This window comes from Anas acuta, chromosome 1 (assembly GCF_963932015.1).
Source record: "Anas acuta chromosome 1, bAnaAcu1.1, whole genome shotgun sequence".
Classification (NCBI taxonomy): Eukaryota; Metazoa; Chordata; class Aves; order Anseriformes; family Anatidae; genus Anas; species Anas acuta.
This window is the reverse complement of record NC_088979.1, coordinates 67,245,655-67,262,531: the sequence shown is the minus strand read 5'-3', so window position 1 is coordinate 67,262,531 and position 16,877 is coordinate 67,245,655. Positions and strand designations below refer to the sequence as shown.

Below are 16,877 nucleotides of genomic sequence, written 5' to 3'. Positions count from 1 at the left end.
AAAAACATTTTTCGTTTTGTGATGTTGTAAACTTGTTTTGTGCACAAAGCTGCTAGATGTACAGTTCGTGCATTAATGTGTGGCTTGTGCAGCATCTATTGAAGTGTTAATACTCAATAAATAAAGGGATGAAGAAAAATACATTAAAATATGATTGCAGATGCAAATACTCCGTTGCCAAAAAAAAAAAAAAAAAAAAGGAAAACAAGTGCCCCATTGAGAACATCTTTATTCCGCCTTTTCTATGACTGCCTTCTGATATAATCTCTTACATGTTGTGATGCTGCTTCTCAGCACAGAGCTGTGTCTCACCCAGAAGTCAGGTGTGACAGTGCCCTGTGGAAACCTCAGGACTCCTTTTCTGTAGGTAAATTATCAGCCCAGTGAAATAGCTGAGGTGGGAGAGAGCAAATAATTTGTCTGTGTCTCTGGGGGAGGTAGGAACAGGGCTGAACCTCCAAACTCATTTTCTCTTCCCTCACACCCATCAGCATTTCACTTACTGAGGTGGTAATATTCTTTGAGCCAGAAATGCCTCTGCCATATCACAAGCTCACAGAATGGCTGAGGTGGGAAGGGACCTCTGGAGATCATCTGGTCCAACCCCCCTGACAAGCAGGATCACCACGAGCACATTGTGCAGGATGGCATCCAGGTGGGTTTTGAAGATCTCCAAGGAAGGAGACCCCACAGCCTCTCTGGGCAACCTGTGCCCATGCTCTGTCACCCTCCCAGTACAGAAGTGCCCCCTCATATTCAGCCAGAACCTCCTGTGCTTCAGTTTGTGCCCATTGCCTCTCGTCCTGTCACTGAGCACCACTGAAAAGAGTCTGGCCCCATCCTCTTGACAGCCTCCCTTAAGATATTTAGATACCCCATGGGGAGCTGGGGTCGGCCTCTTCTCACAGGTAACCAGCGATAGGACCAGAGGGAATGGCCTCAAGTTGCCCCAGGGGAGGTTCAGGCTGGCAATGAGGAGACATTTCTGCTCAGAAAGAGCAGTCAGGCACTGGGACGGGTTGCCCAGGGAGGTGGTGGAGTCACCGTCCCTGGGGGTGCTCAAGGAGAGGTTGGGCCTGGTGCTTGGGGATATGGGTTAGTGGGTGACAGTGGTGGCAGGGGGGTGGTTGGACCAGGGGATCTTGGAGGGCTTTTCCAACCTTGATGACTCTGTGATTTTATGATTCTGTGCCACTCTCCTTTCTTCCCTGACTGCTTTGCTTCAAAATCCTTTGCCAGAAGCATGAAGAACAACCAGAAAATCTTAAGCAAGCTCACAGTGGTATGAGGGGAAGAAGAGAGAGATTCGTGAGTGCCTTGACAAAGTATCACCCTGCACCTCGCGTCCTTTTAATCATGCCCAGCCCTTTTGCATCAGATACGGGTACAAAGCTCAAACTCCAGATGCATCCCTTATCACTGGTAAAGGTTTTGCTCTGTGGCCGTACACGCTGAGCAGCTGAGACCAGCATGGGGAGGATGAGAGCTGCCACTTGAAGCCAAGGTGGGTGCGTGCCAAAGTCATTTTGCCAGCAGTTGATCTGGAGTGGAGGGGAGAAGGAATAAGAGGATGACATCTTTAGACCCCCTCGCTCAAACTACCTGCAGTAGGTTTTGTCAACCTTAACTCGTGTCCCCCCGAGGCACAGCAGGCGTCAAGACAATCCCTGCGAGCACATGAACCTGGGAGCACTGGAAATAATTATCCAAGCCACTCTCCATTAAACCAGCAGAGCTGGTGCTCTGCTGTAATGAAAAGATCTCGTTCTTTGCCCTGTCGCAGCGGGAACCCAGGCTATATTAAGCCATCCTGACTGGCCTTTAAGGTTTTAGTGATGTTTCTTTCATTTGAGAGTTATCTTTCTGCCAATTTAGAATCCCATCTCTTCCCCACAAAGTGAACCTACGGCTCCCCCAGCAGCAGCGGGAGGATGGTAGATGGCCAGGAAAATAGAGGTAGGAGAGGAGTGTGGCATTTAGAAATAATGAGTTCATTTTCCTGCATTTTAGGGCCTTTTAGACCAAGGTTTTAGTAAAAAAAGACAAATGAGCCTCAATCAAAGAGGAGCTCTAACCGAGTGTCTGGAACAAGGCATAAGTAGCAACAAGGTGGGCACTGCTGCCGCGCCAACCAGCAGCAAGAAATGACAGTAATAGCACGAGAGCTTTGGGACTATTAGGCAGCTCCATTCCCTAGGAAGGACGCTGAGGACACAAGCTTTAAAATAAAGCGGCGTGGCCCTTTCTTTGCAGATTCAAAGGAAGCTTTAGCTTCCCGTCTCCACATGCAAAGGAGGCGCTCAGCTTTCTCTCAGTCGCATGCAAATCGCTCTCCTCACGCACAAAGGAAAACAGCAGTGTAAGAGCAGTATGTTGATATCATATTTTATACCCAAAAAAAAAGGACTTTTCAGAATGACAGCTCCCGGTGTGATCCCACATGCTGTGCAATCGCGTGGGCAAACGCTAATTCCACCCAGGTAATGAGAGCAAACGGGACGGGGTCAGGAACAGGCAGCAGCAAAGGCAGGCGTGCTCCTGGCAGCTGGAGCACACCGAGCAATTCCTGCACTCTCTCTGAAGTTTGTAGCGTGTCGGAGATGACACGTCTGATAGCTGCAATAGCTGTGCCACTGGCATGCTTCATGCTGTGCTTACTGCTGCTGTTATTCCTGGAGAAAATAAATTAAAAAAACAAGCCGTAAGATATCGCAGTGCTGACACACGGCGCGCTTTGTGCGTTCGGGTGATTACAACTTAACCCTGGGTTACGGGATTATGGCAGATGTGTAGCAGCATGTTCATAGCCAGCCCTCAGGATGACTCATCTCGCGATGAACCTTGTTACAGGTGAGGAAACCTTTAAGCTGTCAAAGGCCAGGTTTTTGTGGCTGAACGGAGGAAAGAGCAAGGCCAAGGTGGAGAGCGTCACTCTGGGTGCAGGTGAGGGGCTCGGTGGCAAGCAGTGGATTTCTTCCTTTGCTCTCCCATGGCATGGTTTGTGTCACAGGCTCTGGCCCTGCCCCTTCCCTGTGCATTTAGGACAGGCTGCCAGCTGCAGGATCAGCCCAGGGCTGGCCTTGCTTCCTGGAGAGCATGGGACTGGGATGGTGAGGGGACAACATCCAACCATCTCCTATGGAGAGCATCTCTGCAGCCTGGCCCGCAGCCTGGTGCTCTTCCCGTTTCATCAAAACCTGTTTTTGTTTTTAAATCGGAGTAACGCTTCTCTCTGCTGCTAATTACAGCCCAGCAATCCTAACTCAGTGTGCAAACAAGGCCATCATCCAAGTATTGTTTTACATAACCAGAGCGCCGGAGTTGTTAGCATTTGCATAATGTTCAATTATTTAGTCAGAACATAAAATTTGTCTCCCTCTCCAAAACATTTTTATGAAATGTCTCAATAATTAAACACCACTATGTTTATTAACAGCAGGGGTAGCTCATAAAGCGTATTAGTCACAAAGAGACAAGTAACTACATCGAGCTACAGTGATCAAAAGACGCCACGCCAAGGTAGGTGGCCAAGCGTGGCGAGCCCAGCGGAAACTCCTACAGGCAGCTGAGAGGAACACAAAAGCACAGCGGATCAGCTGCTGTACCTCAGAGAGATGGGGGAGCCCAAATTTCATGGCTTAATTCATTCATTAATCAACACGGAGACTGCTTTGATTATATTGGGTCTCTGTGTCTGTGGCAGGTAATGTTTGGGGACGCCTGAAGGCCTGTGCTCTGGGGAAGGGCTCTGTGAGCCCCTGCTCCCACAGGCTGCCCATGGGGCCTGGGCTTTGGGGTGACTCCCTGTGAGGTTCAGAGGCTGGGATGAGGTTTCTGAATGTGTTTGGGATGTCCCCGGCTCCAGGTAAGGCTTGGGGATGTGCTTCAGTGAGTCAAACTCAGAGGCTGCAGTGGAAGAGAGCTCTGCGTATTGGCAGGCTGCATACTGTTGGATCAAAACAGCTCCCGTGCCCAAGCTCCACATTGTCCCAAGCTGCTCGAAGGAAAGGCAGAATCTGGGGCCAGAAGTTGTTTCCTTTTAAAGGTGTGATCACGCACTACATTAAGAGGAAAAATCTCGTACGTCCTGGGAGCAAGCAATCTTCTCTAATACCAAGTGTTTCAGTAAGTGGCACTTTTTAACTTACATTTATGGGAAGCAAAAAAAATTCAAAAGTTATTTCATTTAGGCAAGATGGAGATTTATGCCCCTTTTAACTCTGAGTTTATTCAGTAGCATTTCAGTAACGTTACATAAGAAATCAAGCTCATGTCCTCCTGCCTTCTCCAAAACTCATCCGTTACTTTCTAACGAGGTCTCCAAATTACTCCAGACAGCTTCTGAGAGACAGGCGTACAGCGGAGAGGCTCCCTCTTCGTCCATCAATCTGTACAAGGGCAGCCAAGGCAACCACTTCGTCTCCTCCCACAGCCCTGGCGCGATGCCTAAGGCTCAGTCCGAGCACCGCTGAGCGCGGTGCCCGCGGACTCCTATGGGTAGAGCTGAGGAGTTATTTGTGCAAAGGGGGAAAAATGAAATGGGAAATCCTTCACAAAATAATATTTTTGGAGGAATATTTTAATATTTTTGGAGGAGTCCGGAGCAAGAGGGCACGCTGGGCTCCTCGCAGCCCCCTCAGGCTGGACAGCTCTTGCTCAGGAGTCCCTTTGTTGTGGGTCGCTGTAAGGACGTGACCACACAAAAGGCTTCACGAGGCAAAAAGCAATTGCTTCTGCATCACTCGCCTCCGGTAGATGCAACGGAGTTAAAAGCAGGCACCCCTTGCTTAGAGGAGCGGCCGGGCTGGGACCGACGTGTGCTGTGTCTGGACAGGCTCCGGGCCTTGCTCGTCGGCAGGCAGCGTGCCCATCAAAATCATCTCCTGTGCTGAGCGGGGAGAGGAAGAGCCAGCCGCTTATTAAGGCTTCTCTGTTATTTCTTTCGTGAGGGTGGCTGTATTTTCCTGAACTGCTGTTAAATGAATTCTCCTCTTGTCTTAACTCGGTGGAGGTTTCCCTCTGCTCTTTCTGGACTGCTCTCATTGGACCCTGGGTGTAGGCAGTGGTTTGTAGGGGTTATGGATAGTCACGTTAAATTCAAATTTTTTAAATAAAATAAAAAAAAATGAATAAAATAAAGTGAGGATGGGATTTTTGGGGGAAACACTATTACCAGAGCTTGACTTGGGACAACCTTGGCTCTCCAGTTCAAACTCCCAGCTGAGCTGCTCGGGTTGGAAGGGCCCTTTGAGGACCAGCTGGTAAATGACCAGCTCACGACCCTTCCCTTTATTAGCCTGTTTCTCAGGCAGAGTTTACTTACAAAGGCAGGTTAGGAAATCACACGTCAACTCAGAAATCATGGGGGAGAAACGGGGACTCCTTGCTACAGGGCATCAGGAGGCCCCCAGGTACCGCTGTACCTGGCTCCATGTCCTTGAAGACGACAGAACAGCCTTCAGTGGGACTGTGAGCCTGCTCCGCGTCCCATTTCATATGCAAATCAGCTAATAAACAAAGCCTTGCAAGCTAACAAAAAGAAATCAACAACAGACTGCAAAGGTACGTGAGGTGGAAGGAAGCAGAATGGTTCTCCATCGCTGTGCTTCGGGAACTTGGGTGCAGTCTGGGCTGTGTTTGGAGCAGCTCCTGAGAGAGGCCGGGGGTCCTGGAGAGGGAGGGGGGTCAGCATCTCCTGAATGACCTCCATTTAAGCTGCGTTAGGTGAGCCAGAAGGGTTTCTTCTGGGAACAGAGCCAACGGAGAGGAGAATTAGGGTCTGGGGGTGAAGCAGAGGCACCCACGGGAAGGAAGGTCTGAATGGACCTTGGGAAAACGCGTTGCACCAGCATAAAGCTTTGAAGAGTACCACGAGGCAGAGAACTACCTGGGAGTAATAATCCATAAAAACCTCCTATTGGTATTTATTCTGAGATCAGACGATCAGACAACAGAGGATCGCATCTCTTCGAGCTCAATACCTCCCACCAACATCTGGGCAGCTTGGTGAACCCTGGGAAGAAGCGAGCTAAGGTAAAATTCACCACGGAGCAAGGGGACAGCCCCAGAGCTGTGCCCACTCCTTCTGCAGAAGTCAGTCCTGCGTGGCAAGGCCGTGCCGGGTCACCCAGGTTGTGCCTTACCCTGGGGCTTAATGAGCTGCACAGCGCGGCCCCGTGCTCACAGGTCCCTCTTTTTTCCTCTGTAACAGTGCAGAAGTGATCTGCGAGCCGCAAACACGGAATCCTGTAATTAAACCTTTGTTACCCGCAGCTGAGTGCTCATCACGTCTACAAAGCAAACATTTTGGCATGTTTATTGCGCTCCCTCCAAACTAAAAGGGGATTAATGGCGTTGCAAAATTACAGCGAGCTGCTCGCTACGCTGCTGCTGGATATTTTCCCTGACAACAAGATTTTATATTCCTCTTCATCTTCAGAAAAATGCAATGCATTTCGTAAACGCTTTTACTGTCAAAAGCAACACAGCACATAACACCATATCAAAGTAAAGGCTGGAGGGCTATTTTGGCCTTAAACATTTATTACGCTTTGCTGTACATTAAAAATCATTTAGTCTTTTTTTTTTTTTTTACTTAAAATTACTAAACATTAGGAGGTAGCTAATTACGATAATCCCACTCGTAAACTAAGTCACCGAATGTACAGGTCTTGCAGAGAAAGATGCACGGCACGCGGCTGCATTTGCATTGCGCGGGGCGCTTCACCAGCGGGGACAAAACTGATTGCCAAATGTCACCTTGCTCCTCAGACAGAAGGCCAAAGACGTCTCACAAATCACTTCTGGGAGAGGAAGCCGTTCTGTTTCCCAAGTGTTTTGTTGTTGTTCTTTGACTGCAATCCAAACTGCGTCCGTTTATGCGCGTGAGTCACGAACAAAGGGTGAATTTTTAGGTTTGATGCCAGTGTTGGATGTTCTGTACCGACCATCTATATTGCAGCTGCCTGAGCAGAATGGATCGGCTGGAGTCAGTCATGTTGCTTCTCGGCTGGAAACGTGCACTGACGTCCTTAGGAAAGCTGATCAGATCTGAAAGGCTTGTTCCGGTGGCGTGAAGCGTGAACGATAAATCACCCTTCATACGGAGAAGAAAAATGGATTTGTATTTGCAGCTTTCCATTGCCGCTGATGAGGCGTTTGTCCAAAGCAAAACACACGGGTTCAAAACCTGTTTTCTACCTGCCTGTTGACCACGCAGCGGTGCCAGGACTCACTCGCACGACCCTTAGACTTGGCATGAAGAAGCGAGGGTACAGAGCGATGCCGTGAGAGGATGAAATTTCCCCTGGGTGGCCAAGTCCAAGCTGCGGAGGACCACGGGGCTGCTTTCACACAGGCCAGTGCTGATGGCTGTGGTAGGAGGCGGCGCAGAAGCCAAGTCCACCAGCCAGAGCCTTCAGCAACCTCCCAGGCCAAGGCCCCGCCATTCGTGTTGAGCATCACTTGATGGGTTTTGACTCCACAAATGTGTTAGCTGCTTTTCGAAGCACCTAAACCCTCGGTATCTGCAGCCTCCTGCTCCAGAACACCCCACGAGGCGTCCAAGAGCTGTCTGAGATGGGGAGCACCCGGGTGTTGCTTTCCCTGAGATCGCACAGGCCATGCCAGCGGACCCCCACCTTCCTGCTCCGTTATTCCTGAGCCTGTTCCAACAGGAGGCAGTCCGAGGGCTTTCCAGGCTTCCCCACGCAGCTGCTGCACAGCTCGCACTCCAGAAATAGTCACAGTTCATCAGGTTTCATGATTTTAGCCAGTGGGAGGACTGCAAGGAGGTGGACCATACCTTGAGTGGTTGAGTCATCGTCCCTGGAGGTCTTTAAAAGAGGTTTAGATGTAGAGCTTAGGGATATGGTTTAGTGGAGGACTGGTTACTGTTAGGCCAGAGGTTGGACTCGGTGATCTTGGAGGTCTCTTCCAACCTAGACGATTCTGGGATTTACATCTCCTGATGCATGGGATGTGGGTTGGGACTTTGGCAATAATGGGAGAGCACATATTGGGTCCTTTTTTCATATATTACAGTCCATTAATACAGAAACCATTTGCTGAAGATTGCTACAGATAGCAACAATGTATCTTTAAATAACACTTTATGCTAATGAATTATTTATTACCGAGGGAGTTAAAATGCTGCTTATGGTATCTGAAAAATGTGCCCATTTCTACTGTAGATCCTAGAGGATGACCTGGATACAAAAACAAAGCAAAAAACCCTTGAGATTAAGGGTTGTGCACCCATTCTCATGGTGGGGACAACACAAAAAAGTGTTTGCATGACCAGCCTTTGGACAGCACAGCCCAAGGCTGCTGTCGTGCAGCCAAGTCACAATTTCTGTTGTGGCTCTGTTAGCAGAGGGCTGTCTCGCCACTTCCAATGCCCTTTGTGGCCTCTGTAAAAGAGAAAACCCCGGGCCAGTCGGCAGGAACCACCTCGGAGCCAGCCCCGCTGCCGGCTGGCTGGCGAGCTGGGTGCAGCTGGGCAAAAAGCTGAGCGAGGCCTTCGGCAACCACGCGAGCTTCCTGGCTTTGATAAATAATACAACACTTGGTTTTCGTCCTCCTGTTTTCTGTGATGAACGATATCTGTCCAAAATCTGCTGTCGGAGCCTCGGATACTCACACACTCCAATGCCCTGCTTATTTGTTGTGAAATGAAATAATTGTCACTGAGCGAGGCTGGGTTTTACTCCACACCTCCTCAGAGAAAACAAACTTCAACATCACAGATGTGCTTCTTGGGAAATCCTAGGTTTCCTAAGGTGTCCCCGCATTATTATTTTTTTCTGAAAGGAATGTTAATGCAACAACAAACCCAAAGTCACAAATACAAACATAAATAAACCTAGGGAGTGCAGTGGTAAGGCAACACCTCAGGTGTACACCCATACACAAAGAGAAACATTTGCCTTAGCAGTGGCGCATTCAATTCCCAGTGTTTTGGAATGGGTTTTGTTGTTAGCTCCTTTAATTGCAATTGCATAACTCATGGGAAGGTGCTACAACACATTCAGAGTGATTTTGGTCAATCAGCAGCAAATATTTCTCTCTTCAACCTTGTTAAGCAGCTGAAGGTGAATTGCCTACACTTCATGAGCTGGAGTCCCAAACTGGTGCTGGAAACTCAAGTTGCACAGTGTGAGAATATTATATGAAGGTAGTAAAGTGCAGAGATGCTATGATTATTATTTTTTAATGAGAATAATTATGAGTCGGTAGGGGGTGACATTTGAAGCTGACACTGCAATGGAGTTCACAGTTTCTTCCAACATTTCAGTTTGGGCTGTAGCTCAAGGCTTTCCAGTTCTTTTTTTTTAAACTAAACATACAAACTGTCTGTTGCCTCTAATGCTATGCTCCTAACTGAGAATGATGATTTCACAGAAAGGAAAAACAGTTGCAACCAGATAAATTCAGATAGGAAAGATTGGAATGCTTCAATGAGCTTGCTACTTCAGTTCAGTTTCCTTATTGCTCGCTATCTAGCAAATATTGTGCAACCAAGGTTGTTCATAGAAGGAGTGGAGGAATTTTTATTCCTGCTCACGTGCACACTTGTGTCTCATGAAATGTAACCTAAAACCAGAGGCTGCACCACTCTCGGTTCAGCTAGGCAAACACAAAGCTCAAGCAACACATTTTAGTGGAGTACTCTCTAGGAGCTATTCATGAAAACCTCTGCGGTCCAAACAGCTTTGACAGAAAAAGCGTCGGGCAATTCCAGTGAAACACAACAGAATCGGGATGTTACTGCACAATTTATACATGTAAACAGAGGAAAAAAATGACAAACAGAAGTTTCCAGCAACGACTGAAATTCAGCAAAATTTTAAAAAGATCCTCTTTTGATACAAACATCTTAAAATGCAGAAAACACAGGAAATACTTAAGGCAGAAATTTTGTTTTCCAAAGTGTAAGTATGTCCTCAGCATAATTTAAATAATCCATTGCAATCCTGATTGCTGCAATTGCTTCAGGTAAACTTTTTGACTGCACCTATTGCACACATTCTCCACAGCTGTATAGTAAGAGCCTTCTCTGGTATCAGAGATTCTTCATCGTGATTAGCTGGTCTGTAGAAGTTCGATTTAGTAGTTGACTTAATTAGAAAAGATGTCATTTGTTTGCATCATTCTACTTTATAATGTGGGGCATATCACTCCAGGCTTGAGATTTCTTTTTGGCGAGTTCCATCCACGATGGCTGGTCTGGAGCAGCATTACTGGCTTTCTTAAAGGGAATGATTTCCTCCTCTTTATCCGTCAGTGCTTGTGACTGAGCTACTGTGAATAAAACACAGGTACAGTTTACGTTAGCTTGCTGTGCAGCTATACAGCCTAACTCTCCCATTAAAAACTTGCTGAGTCTTGCTCTGCAGTAGGAAATCTTTGCATTTCACATCAAAACTTCTACGAGACATTACTGAGGCAATAGCCATTCTGAGCACAACAGAATGCAGTGGTTTGGTTTGGTTTTGAAATGACAAATACATTTTGGTCCCTAAACTTACTAAAAACAATAAGGTGACCTCGATTCCTTGCCATGTTCTGTGTTAACAGCCAGGCCAAACAAGAGCGAGACTTTCCATTAGCGAGAGCACTCATTTGAGACTTCCTCCTTTACCCAACCTTCAACTCACAGGAATTTTATTACCATCCAAATTTCTGCCCTTCTTTCAGATTTGAATTCACCAGGTAGATGCAAAGTTATTGGGGGAGGGCTGATGGGCAGATAGTTGGTGATCACATCATTCTTGCTTGCTTGGGAAAACACGTGGAAATTGAACACTGCTGAAAATAATTTTGCCTGCATTTTGCTTTTTACGTTTGGGACCCAATCCTTTGAAGTGGCCTGGCACTCTTGATTCACATTTCTTTCAACCTGCGTTTTGACTACTGTGTGATCAAAGAGGGAAACGGAATATGGCACCATAAAACTCCAGGCATGAGCGCTGAGAAAACAGTTTGCTCTTGCTGATGTGGGACTGGGGAAGAGATTAGGATCTAACCCCTACTCCTCCTGCACTCTTGAGCAAGATTTCTTCTGACGAGGTTATGAGATAAGAAGCTACTTTTCAAGCATTTTCTTTCCTACCGGGGACAAAGTGTGACAGTGAATTGGTTCTCATCAGCGGCTCCTTCACTTCAGACTTTGACTCTTTCCTCTGTTCTTCAGAAGTGGGTTTAAGTGCCAAGGATGAAGGTTTGCTCCATTGCTGCTTCACTGGCTCCTAGGTACAGAGAGGGATAAAATCCAAATAATGCCCAGAGAACATGACCAGTTTGGAAGAACAAGAACAAAAGGGAGTGAACATGATGGTGCCTGTTGTGGTCCAAACCACAGGGACTTATCACACACCAGCTCCACTCCTCTCACTCAAACCAGTAACTGTACAGAGAGCTCTGGGGGGTTCACGTTAGTGCCCACAGTACTCAACTTCACAAATTGAAACTAGTCCTCTGTATATCTTTTCATAACAGTGTTTATGAGTAGGCTGTTGTAAAGTAAAAATGTACTCCGAGCCCTTTGGAAACCTCTACTAACATATAGAGGACATAGAAACAGCCTTGTTCTCTCATGTTTCCCCTCCACCTCCCAAATTTTGTGTTTTAGTACACTGCTTTTTTGGAGGATCAAATGTAAATTTCCATAAAAAGGAAATCAAACACATCCTCCCATGTTTTTTTTTTTTTGCCAGTATCAAGAAGTACCCTGAAGCGATAGTGCCTGGTGCCACATGAGAGCAAGAGGAAGCGTGAGCAGCACAGCGGCACCACGCCTCGCACACTGCCGTCAGGAGCATCTTGGCATGCTTCTCTCTTAGCTGATGCAGGGAAATTAAACGCGTGGCATGAATTTTAGGGAACATTGCCAACTACAATCTGGAGTTTCCTATTTTGACACAGAAACCGTACTTTGGGATTATTTAAACCCGCAGTGTTTTAACTGCGGTGACAATGCTGCCTATTATTGCAGTTCACAATCCTGCCTAGACGTTTTATTAGATTTTATTTCTTGTTAATCTACCCACTGCTATTTTTCATCACCTAGACATCTTTTCTTATTCGAGGGAATAGCACAGCGATCTGGGTTTCTTATACTACCATTTTTAAGCAAGAAACTAGGTCATTTGCACTGGGAATGGTAAACTGGTATAGGCGAGGAGACACAGGCAGCACTCGCACGCTGCTGCCTCCACGAGCCAGCCCAGCACCAGGGAAGCCTTGTTAGTATTCTGCATTAACACCAAGTGCTTCTGCTAGCACAGCTTTGTCACCCGGGAAGATCTCTTGCTACAGGTATCACCTTCCTTTGCAGGGGATCTTTGAAGAGGCAGCGTCGGCCCATGTTCTGTGGCACCACGTGTGCGCCTGAGTTATCCCTGTACAAAGAGCCAGAATTTGTATCTTGGCACCGGCTGCAAGTGTGAAAGTTATTTTTATCCCGTTTCACTTCTCAGAGCTCTAAAAATTGTTGCTCTAAAATCCTTCTGGGACCAAGCTCTTCATTCAGTGTTAACTCAGCCAGAAGGTGTAGGAGATTCAGTGCAATGGTGTGCTTAGAAGAATAATTAAGGGAATTTGTTCCTGCTGTATTGAGAGAGACCCTACAATTCAGCACCTCATTTGGGTTATTTTAGCCTACAACACACACCCCAGGTCTGGTGAGTGTGTATTGGGAACCCAAGGAAGTTCACACACCTCTCTTACTTCCAGGATTTCTTGGAGATATAAAAGTATTTATCTGAATAACCAGGGGACTCTGCATCGGTAACACATTTACGAGAGCAGTGTCTCTGTTACTTATGATTGTACTCATTCAGTATCTGTGATCATTGCAGCATTTGGTTGGTAGAATAGCAGTAGATACGAAGACTGCTGCAGGAATGGGATACGAAAGCATCCCCAATTTGTACCAAACGTACCTCTGCTCTTTCCTTCTCTTTATTCTGTTTCTCTGTGTCTAATTTAGCATCTGGAGTCACGAGTTTCTCTCTGTCGGGTTCCTGCTCTTGCTGCGTGCCCCTCTGCTTCTGCCTTGCGATGGTAATCCAGGCGGGCTCAGTGGGACTGTCAGGATCCCTTCTGGAGTCTCCAGCAGTCACCAGGGAAGGCACACTTCTCTCTGTTGGCAGATTATTTATACACGTGGTTACTCAAAAGAGTTGTAATTAGCTTCAGCTCTCACTTGCTCAACACACTGGGTTGTCACACAGAGTGGGATAAGCCTGGGGAAATAGGAATTCTTTTTAGCTTGCTCTCCAGAGAGCAATTTTCATGTGTTCACCATTTTAAGCTACCACGTCTACTGGTGAGGGAGATGCAGGGAAGTCAATCAAGCTCCATCAAACTACCCATTTCCCCCTGCAGAAGAGCAGCAGCTGATTCAAAGCTGGACACAGCTGGGCCGTGGGGTTACAAAGGTAATTCCTCCCCAGTTCATCACCCTGCTCAGGGGCCAGGGGCGAGGCAGACCCAGCCGGGAGGGATCGCTGACCCGTGCTCAGCTGCTGTCACCCCGCCTCAGGACCCCACGGAGGTGGCAGATGTTTTTGGAGAGCTGTGACCTATTTAGAAGCACGTGGCCCTGTGACAAAAGCAGGCAGGTGTCTCTGAAGGCACGTTTGAGATGCCTCGTGCAGGCACGGGGGATGAAGGGGATGCTGCTCGCCCAGGCAGCCCTCACACGAGCTGCAGTCTGTGAACCCAGGCACGTGCTGCGAGGGCTGTGAAGTTTGTTTGCTCAGGGCTTTCCTCACGTCACTGCTGTACCTCCCCGTGACACACCAGTTAGCTGAGCAAGGAAGCGCTGCACAGCCTGTGTCAGCTGAAAACCACAAAGAGAGAAAACAAGGTTTTCTTTAAGGCCAAGGGAAGATGCTTCATTTTTGTCTCATTTCACAGGCCGAGAATTTAACGCCGGGAGAGATCTCCAGGTGTCACCTGGTCTGTCTTTCAGCTGGAAGGCAAGAATCAGTTGCGAGACCAATTTCACACAAACTCTATCCTCACCAACATCTAGGCTGTTCTTAAAACCCTCTAATGACGGGACAGATCTCACGGCCTTCCTAGACGACCTATCCAGAGACCTGGCTGTTCTTTTTCCACTAGATTTTCTCCCGCTGGGTAAACCAAATCTTCCTTGCTCTAATTTAAATCCATAAATTCTCCTACACGCTGTGGAGATGAGCAGATTATTCAATGCCATCCTTGTGGCAGCCTTCTTACACATTTGAAGGCTTAGACCGCATTTCATTTTTTAAAAATATACACGTAATTCTGATTAGTTGTATCCTCTAGATGCTTTTGTATGAATTGTCCTAATTTAGTCCAGATCTTCTTCCAAGTGATGGTGCTCAAAACTGGCAGGTATCATCGTGATGAAATGGTGCTAGCATCAGGTGGAGTGGAAGGGCCACTCCACATGCCATAGAGATATTTTCCTGTAGATATCAGTCAGTACAATGAGTTTTTTTTTTTTTTACAGGATTATATCATTCTTGCTTGAAATTTAGTTTGTGAGCTCCAGCTCGTGTTACTTCCCTTCTTCCCTTCCATTTTTGCATCTGTGCATCCAATTATTTTTGCACACATAGCAGCATTTCGTACTTGTCTCTAACAAAAATATTCTTTCCAAACTGTGTCTCCAACTTCTCAAGAGCACACTGATTTCTATTCTTGTCCTGCAGCCTGCCCGCAGGCTTTCCAGCTTGGTAGTACTTGCAAATGTGAGAAGCACACACACAGCTCCATCACCCATGTCCTTAAAAATACTGAGTGGTGCCACAAGCAGGATGGCCAGCGTTAACATGCCAGCGAAACATTAGCTGGCACATTCAGCAGGTTTCTCCAGGATAACCACCAACACCAAATCCTTTACTCTGAAGTCCCCCTTCAAGCCTTTCCATAATATTGGGAACCCAGCTTTGCTGGTTAACACACGGCAGGTGTTACTTCTTAGTCCTCACGACTCAAAGTCACCCTCTGTGCTTTGTCCCATTTCCCTGTCACGCCACAGGGCTTTCAGTGAACACCAGCTGCACCACGTGTTGCTCTTCCTCAGCTCCCACCAAACAATCCATACCGACAGCGACTGCTGTGCTCAGGCTCTGCTTACTGTGCTGCGTGTAATGGTCTTACTGCTCCTTGTGCTCCCCTTTCTGTTATCCTCACGTATTTAGAGGTCCTCTCTTATTTTGATATGCATTTCCTAGCACGACAGGGCTGCCGATCCCTCAGCGATACCTCAGGAGACTGCTACTGTAACAATGTTTTTTGTAAGGTGCATATTACAATGGGCAGCATCGAACATTTTGGCTTTTCAGATAATTCTCCTTGATGAGAAACCAGACAACCTAGTCATGCTAATTAGAAGGCGGCCAAATTAGAGCCAAACATCATCCCCTAAGAGATGGTATCAGAACGCTCCTGTGATAATAGCAATAAAAAAGCTCTTTATCAACATCTTTAAAAGACTTAAAGATAAAGGTATGTACCTGTGCAGGCCTGACCTAGGACAGTAGGACAGCAGAGCAGTAACACCTACACCAAGGAGGATCAAGAGCTTCTGGGAGGGGCTCTCTTGCTTCTTCAAGCAATTTTGTTTTTCTCTCGTTGTTGTGAGAGTCTCTGCTACAGGAAGCAAGGCAGGCAGGCGAGGCAGGGGAAATGTGTTCTCTTCAGCAAAAAGAAAATTAGATGCAATCTGTGCAGGATTTGCTACCTTATCAGTCAGCCAGAATTACCGTACGGGGACGAGGAGATGCGTTCACAATTTATTATCTTGCCCATTGCCCAGAGGTCCTTTCCATCCTCCTGCCTCCAGCTCGGGAAGGCAGCGTGCACGCATCGCTCTTCCCGCTGCTTTATGGCACTATCAAAAGATGGAAGGTGGCAAAGTAATGCAGGAGAAATCACATGGAGCGAGTCACTGCTGCAGGTGAAGGTTGCCTGAGTCTCTCCTATGAAACTCTGGAGTCCTGAAGAGCACTACAAGGCCAAAAGCTTTCTCTGGAAGTGACTATTGGCAAGAGCAGCGTTACTTGCACATCTTCCTCATTTCAGCGACTGCCCACTCAGCCCAAACAAGCCCTCCCTGTCGCATCTCACCCCATCCAGTCACGAGGCAGTCAGGATGCTTTCGTGATTCACTGTGCAACAAAGCTCAGCATTTAAGGAACTGCCGAGCTGCGGCGTAACCAAGAAGCACCCAAAAGACCCATCCAATTCCCACTTCTCCCGTAAGTCACACACACGCCGGCTCCCAGCAGGTACACACTGCTTTCAGGGAGACAGCACAGCCCAAATCGCGAGCAGAAGCATCCTCTGTCAGAAGCTGTGCAGGGCTGGCATGCCCCCAGCTCCACAAGTGCTCTGCCTTTCAGTTCTCCTTCCGTGAGGCAGGGGTGAGCCTCCCGTTTTCACATCGCACTCAGGAATTTCTGAATAAAACTGGATTCTGAATCACGTCCTTCAGCTCTGCTTACAACACGTTGTTTTAAACAATGCACTGTTCAACCCTCTACCTAATAACTTCATGAACTAATAAGGGATGGTAGTGATTTATCTCTCCTTCGCTCAGTTTTAATCTCATGATTGTTCCTTTCCTTGGAAAGGATTTGTCCTGAGGCTTTTGGAAAGAAGAGTGAGCCCCTTCTTCCCCTTGGGACAAGTCCCAGAAAACAGGAGGGCACCGGGTCAGAACTTGTCCAAGTGCTCTGCACGTCATGTCACCACACAGGAAAGCTCAGCATTTACAGCTCAAGCCTGCTGCCTCTTGAAACCACGCACAAAGGCTTCTGAAGCTCTTCCTCCACCTCTTCCACCCCAGCACATGCAAACACAAGCCCTGCTGCTCC

General features: G+C 47.4%; 1 protein-coding gene across 8 annotated transcripts in view; it reads right to left on the bottom strand.

The window, feature by feature from the left end:
* Nucleotides 1-6,523: 6,523 nt before the first annotated feature.
* CRACDL (CRACD like) overlaps nt 6,524-16,877 on the bottom strand; it is a 52,954-nt gene continuing 42,600 nt past the window's right edge. For 7 of the 8 annotated variants that reach the window (XM_068680863.1, XM_068680830.1, XM_068680812.1 and 4 more), the window contains 3 exons: nt 12,945-13,144; nt 11,114-11,249; nt 6,524-10,302 (listed from right to left, as the gene is read on the bottom strand). In XM_068680863.1, the coding sequence (XP_068536964.1) occupies nt 10,154-10,302; nt 11,114-11,249; nt 12,945-13,144 (485 nt within the window). In that variant the 3' untranslated portion in view covers nt 6,524-10,153. The remainder of the gene's footprint in view (nt 10,303-11,113; nt 11,250-12,944; nt 13,145-16,877) is intronic. The other variant, XM_068680854.1, reaches the window with a different exon arrangement.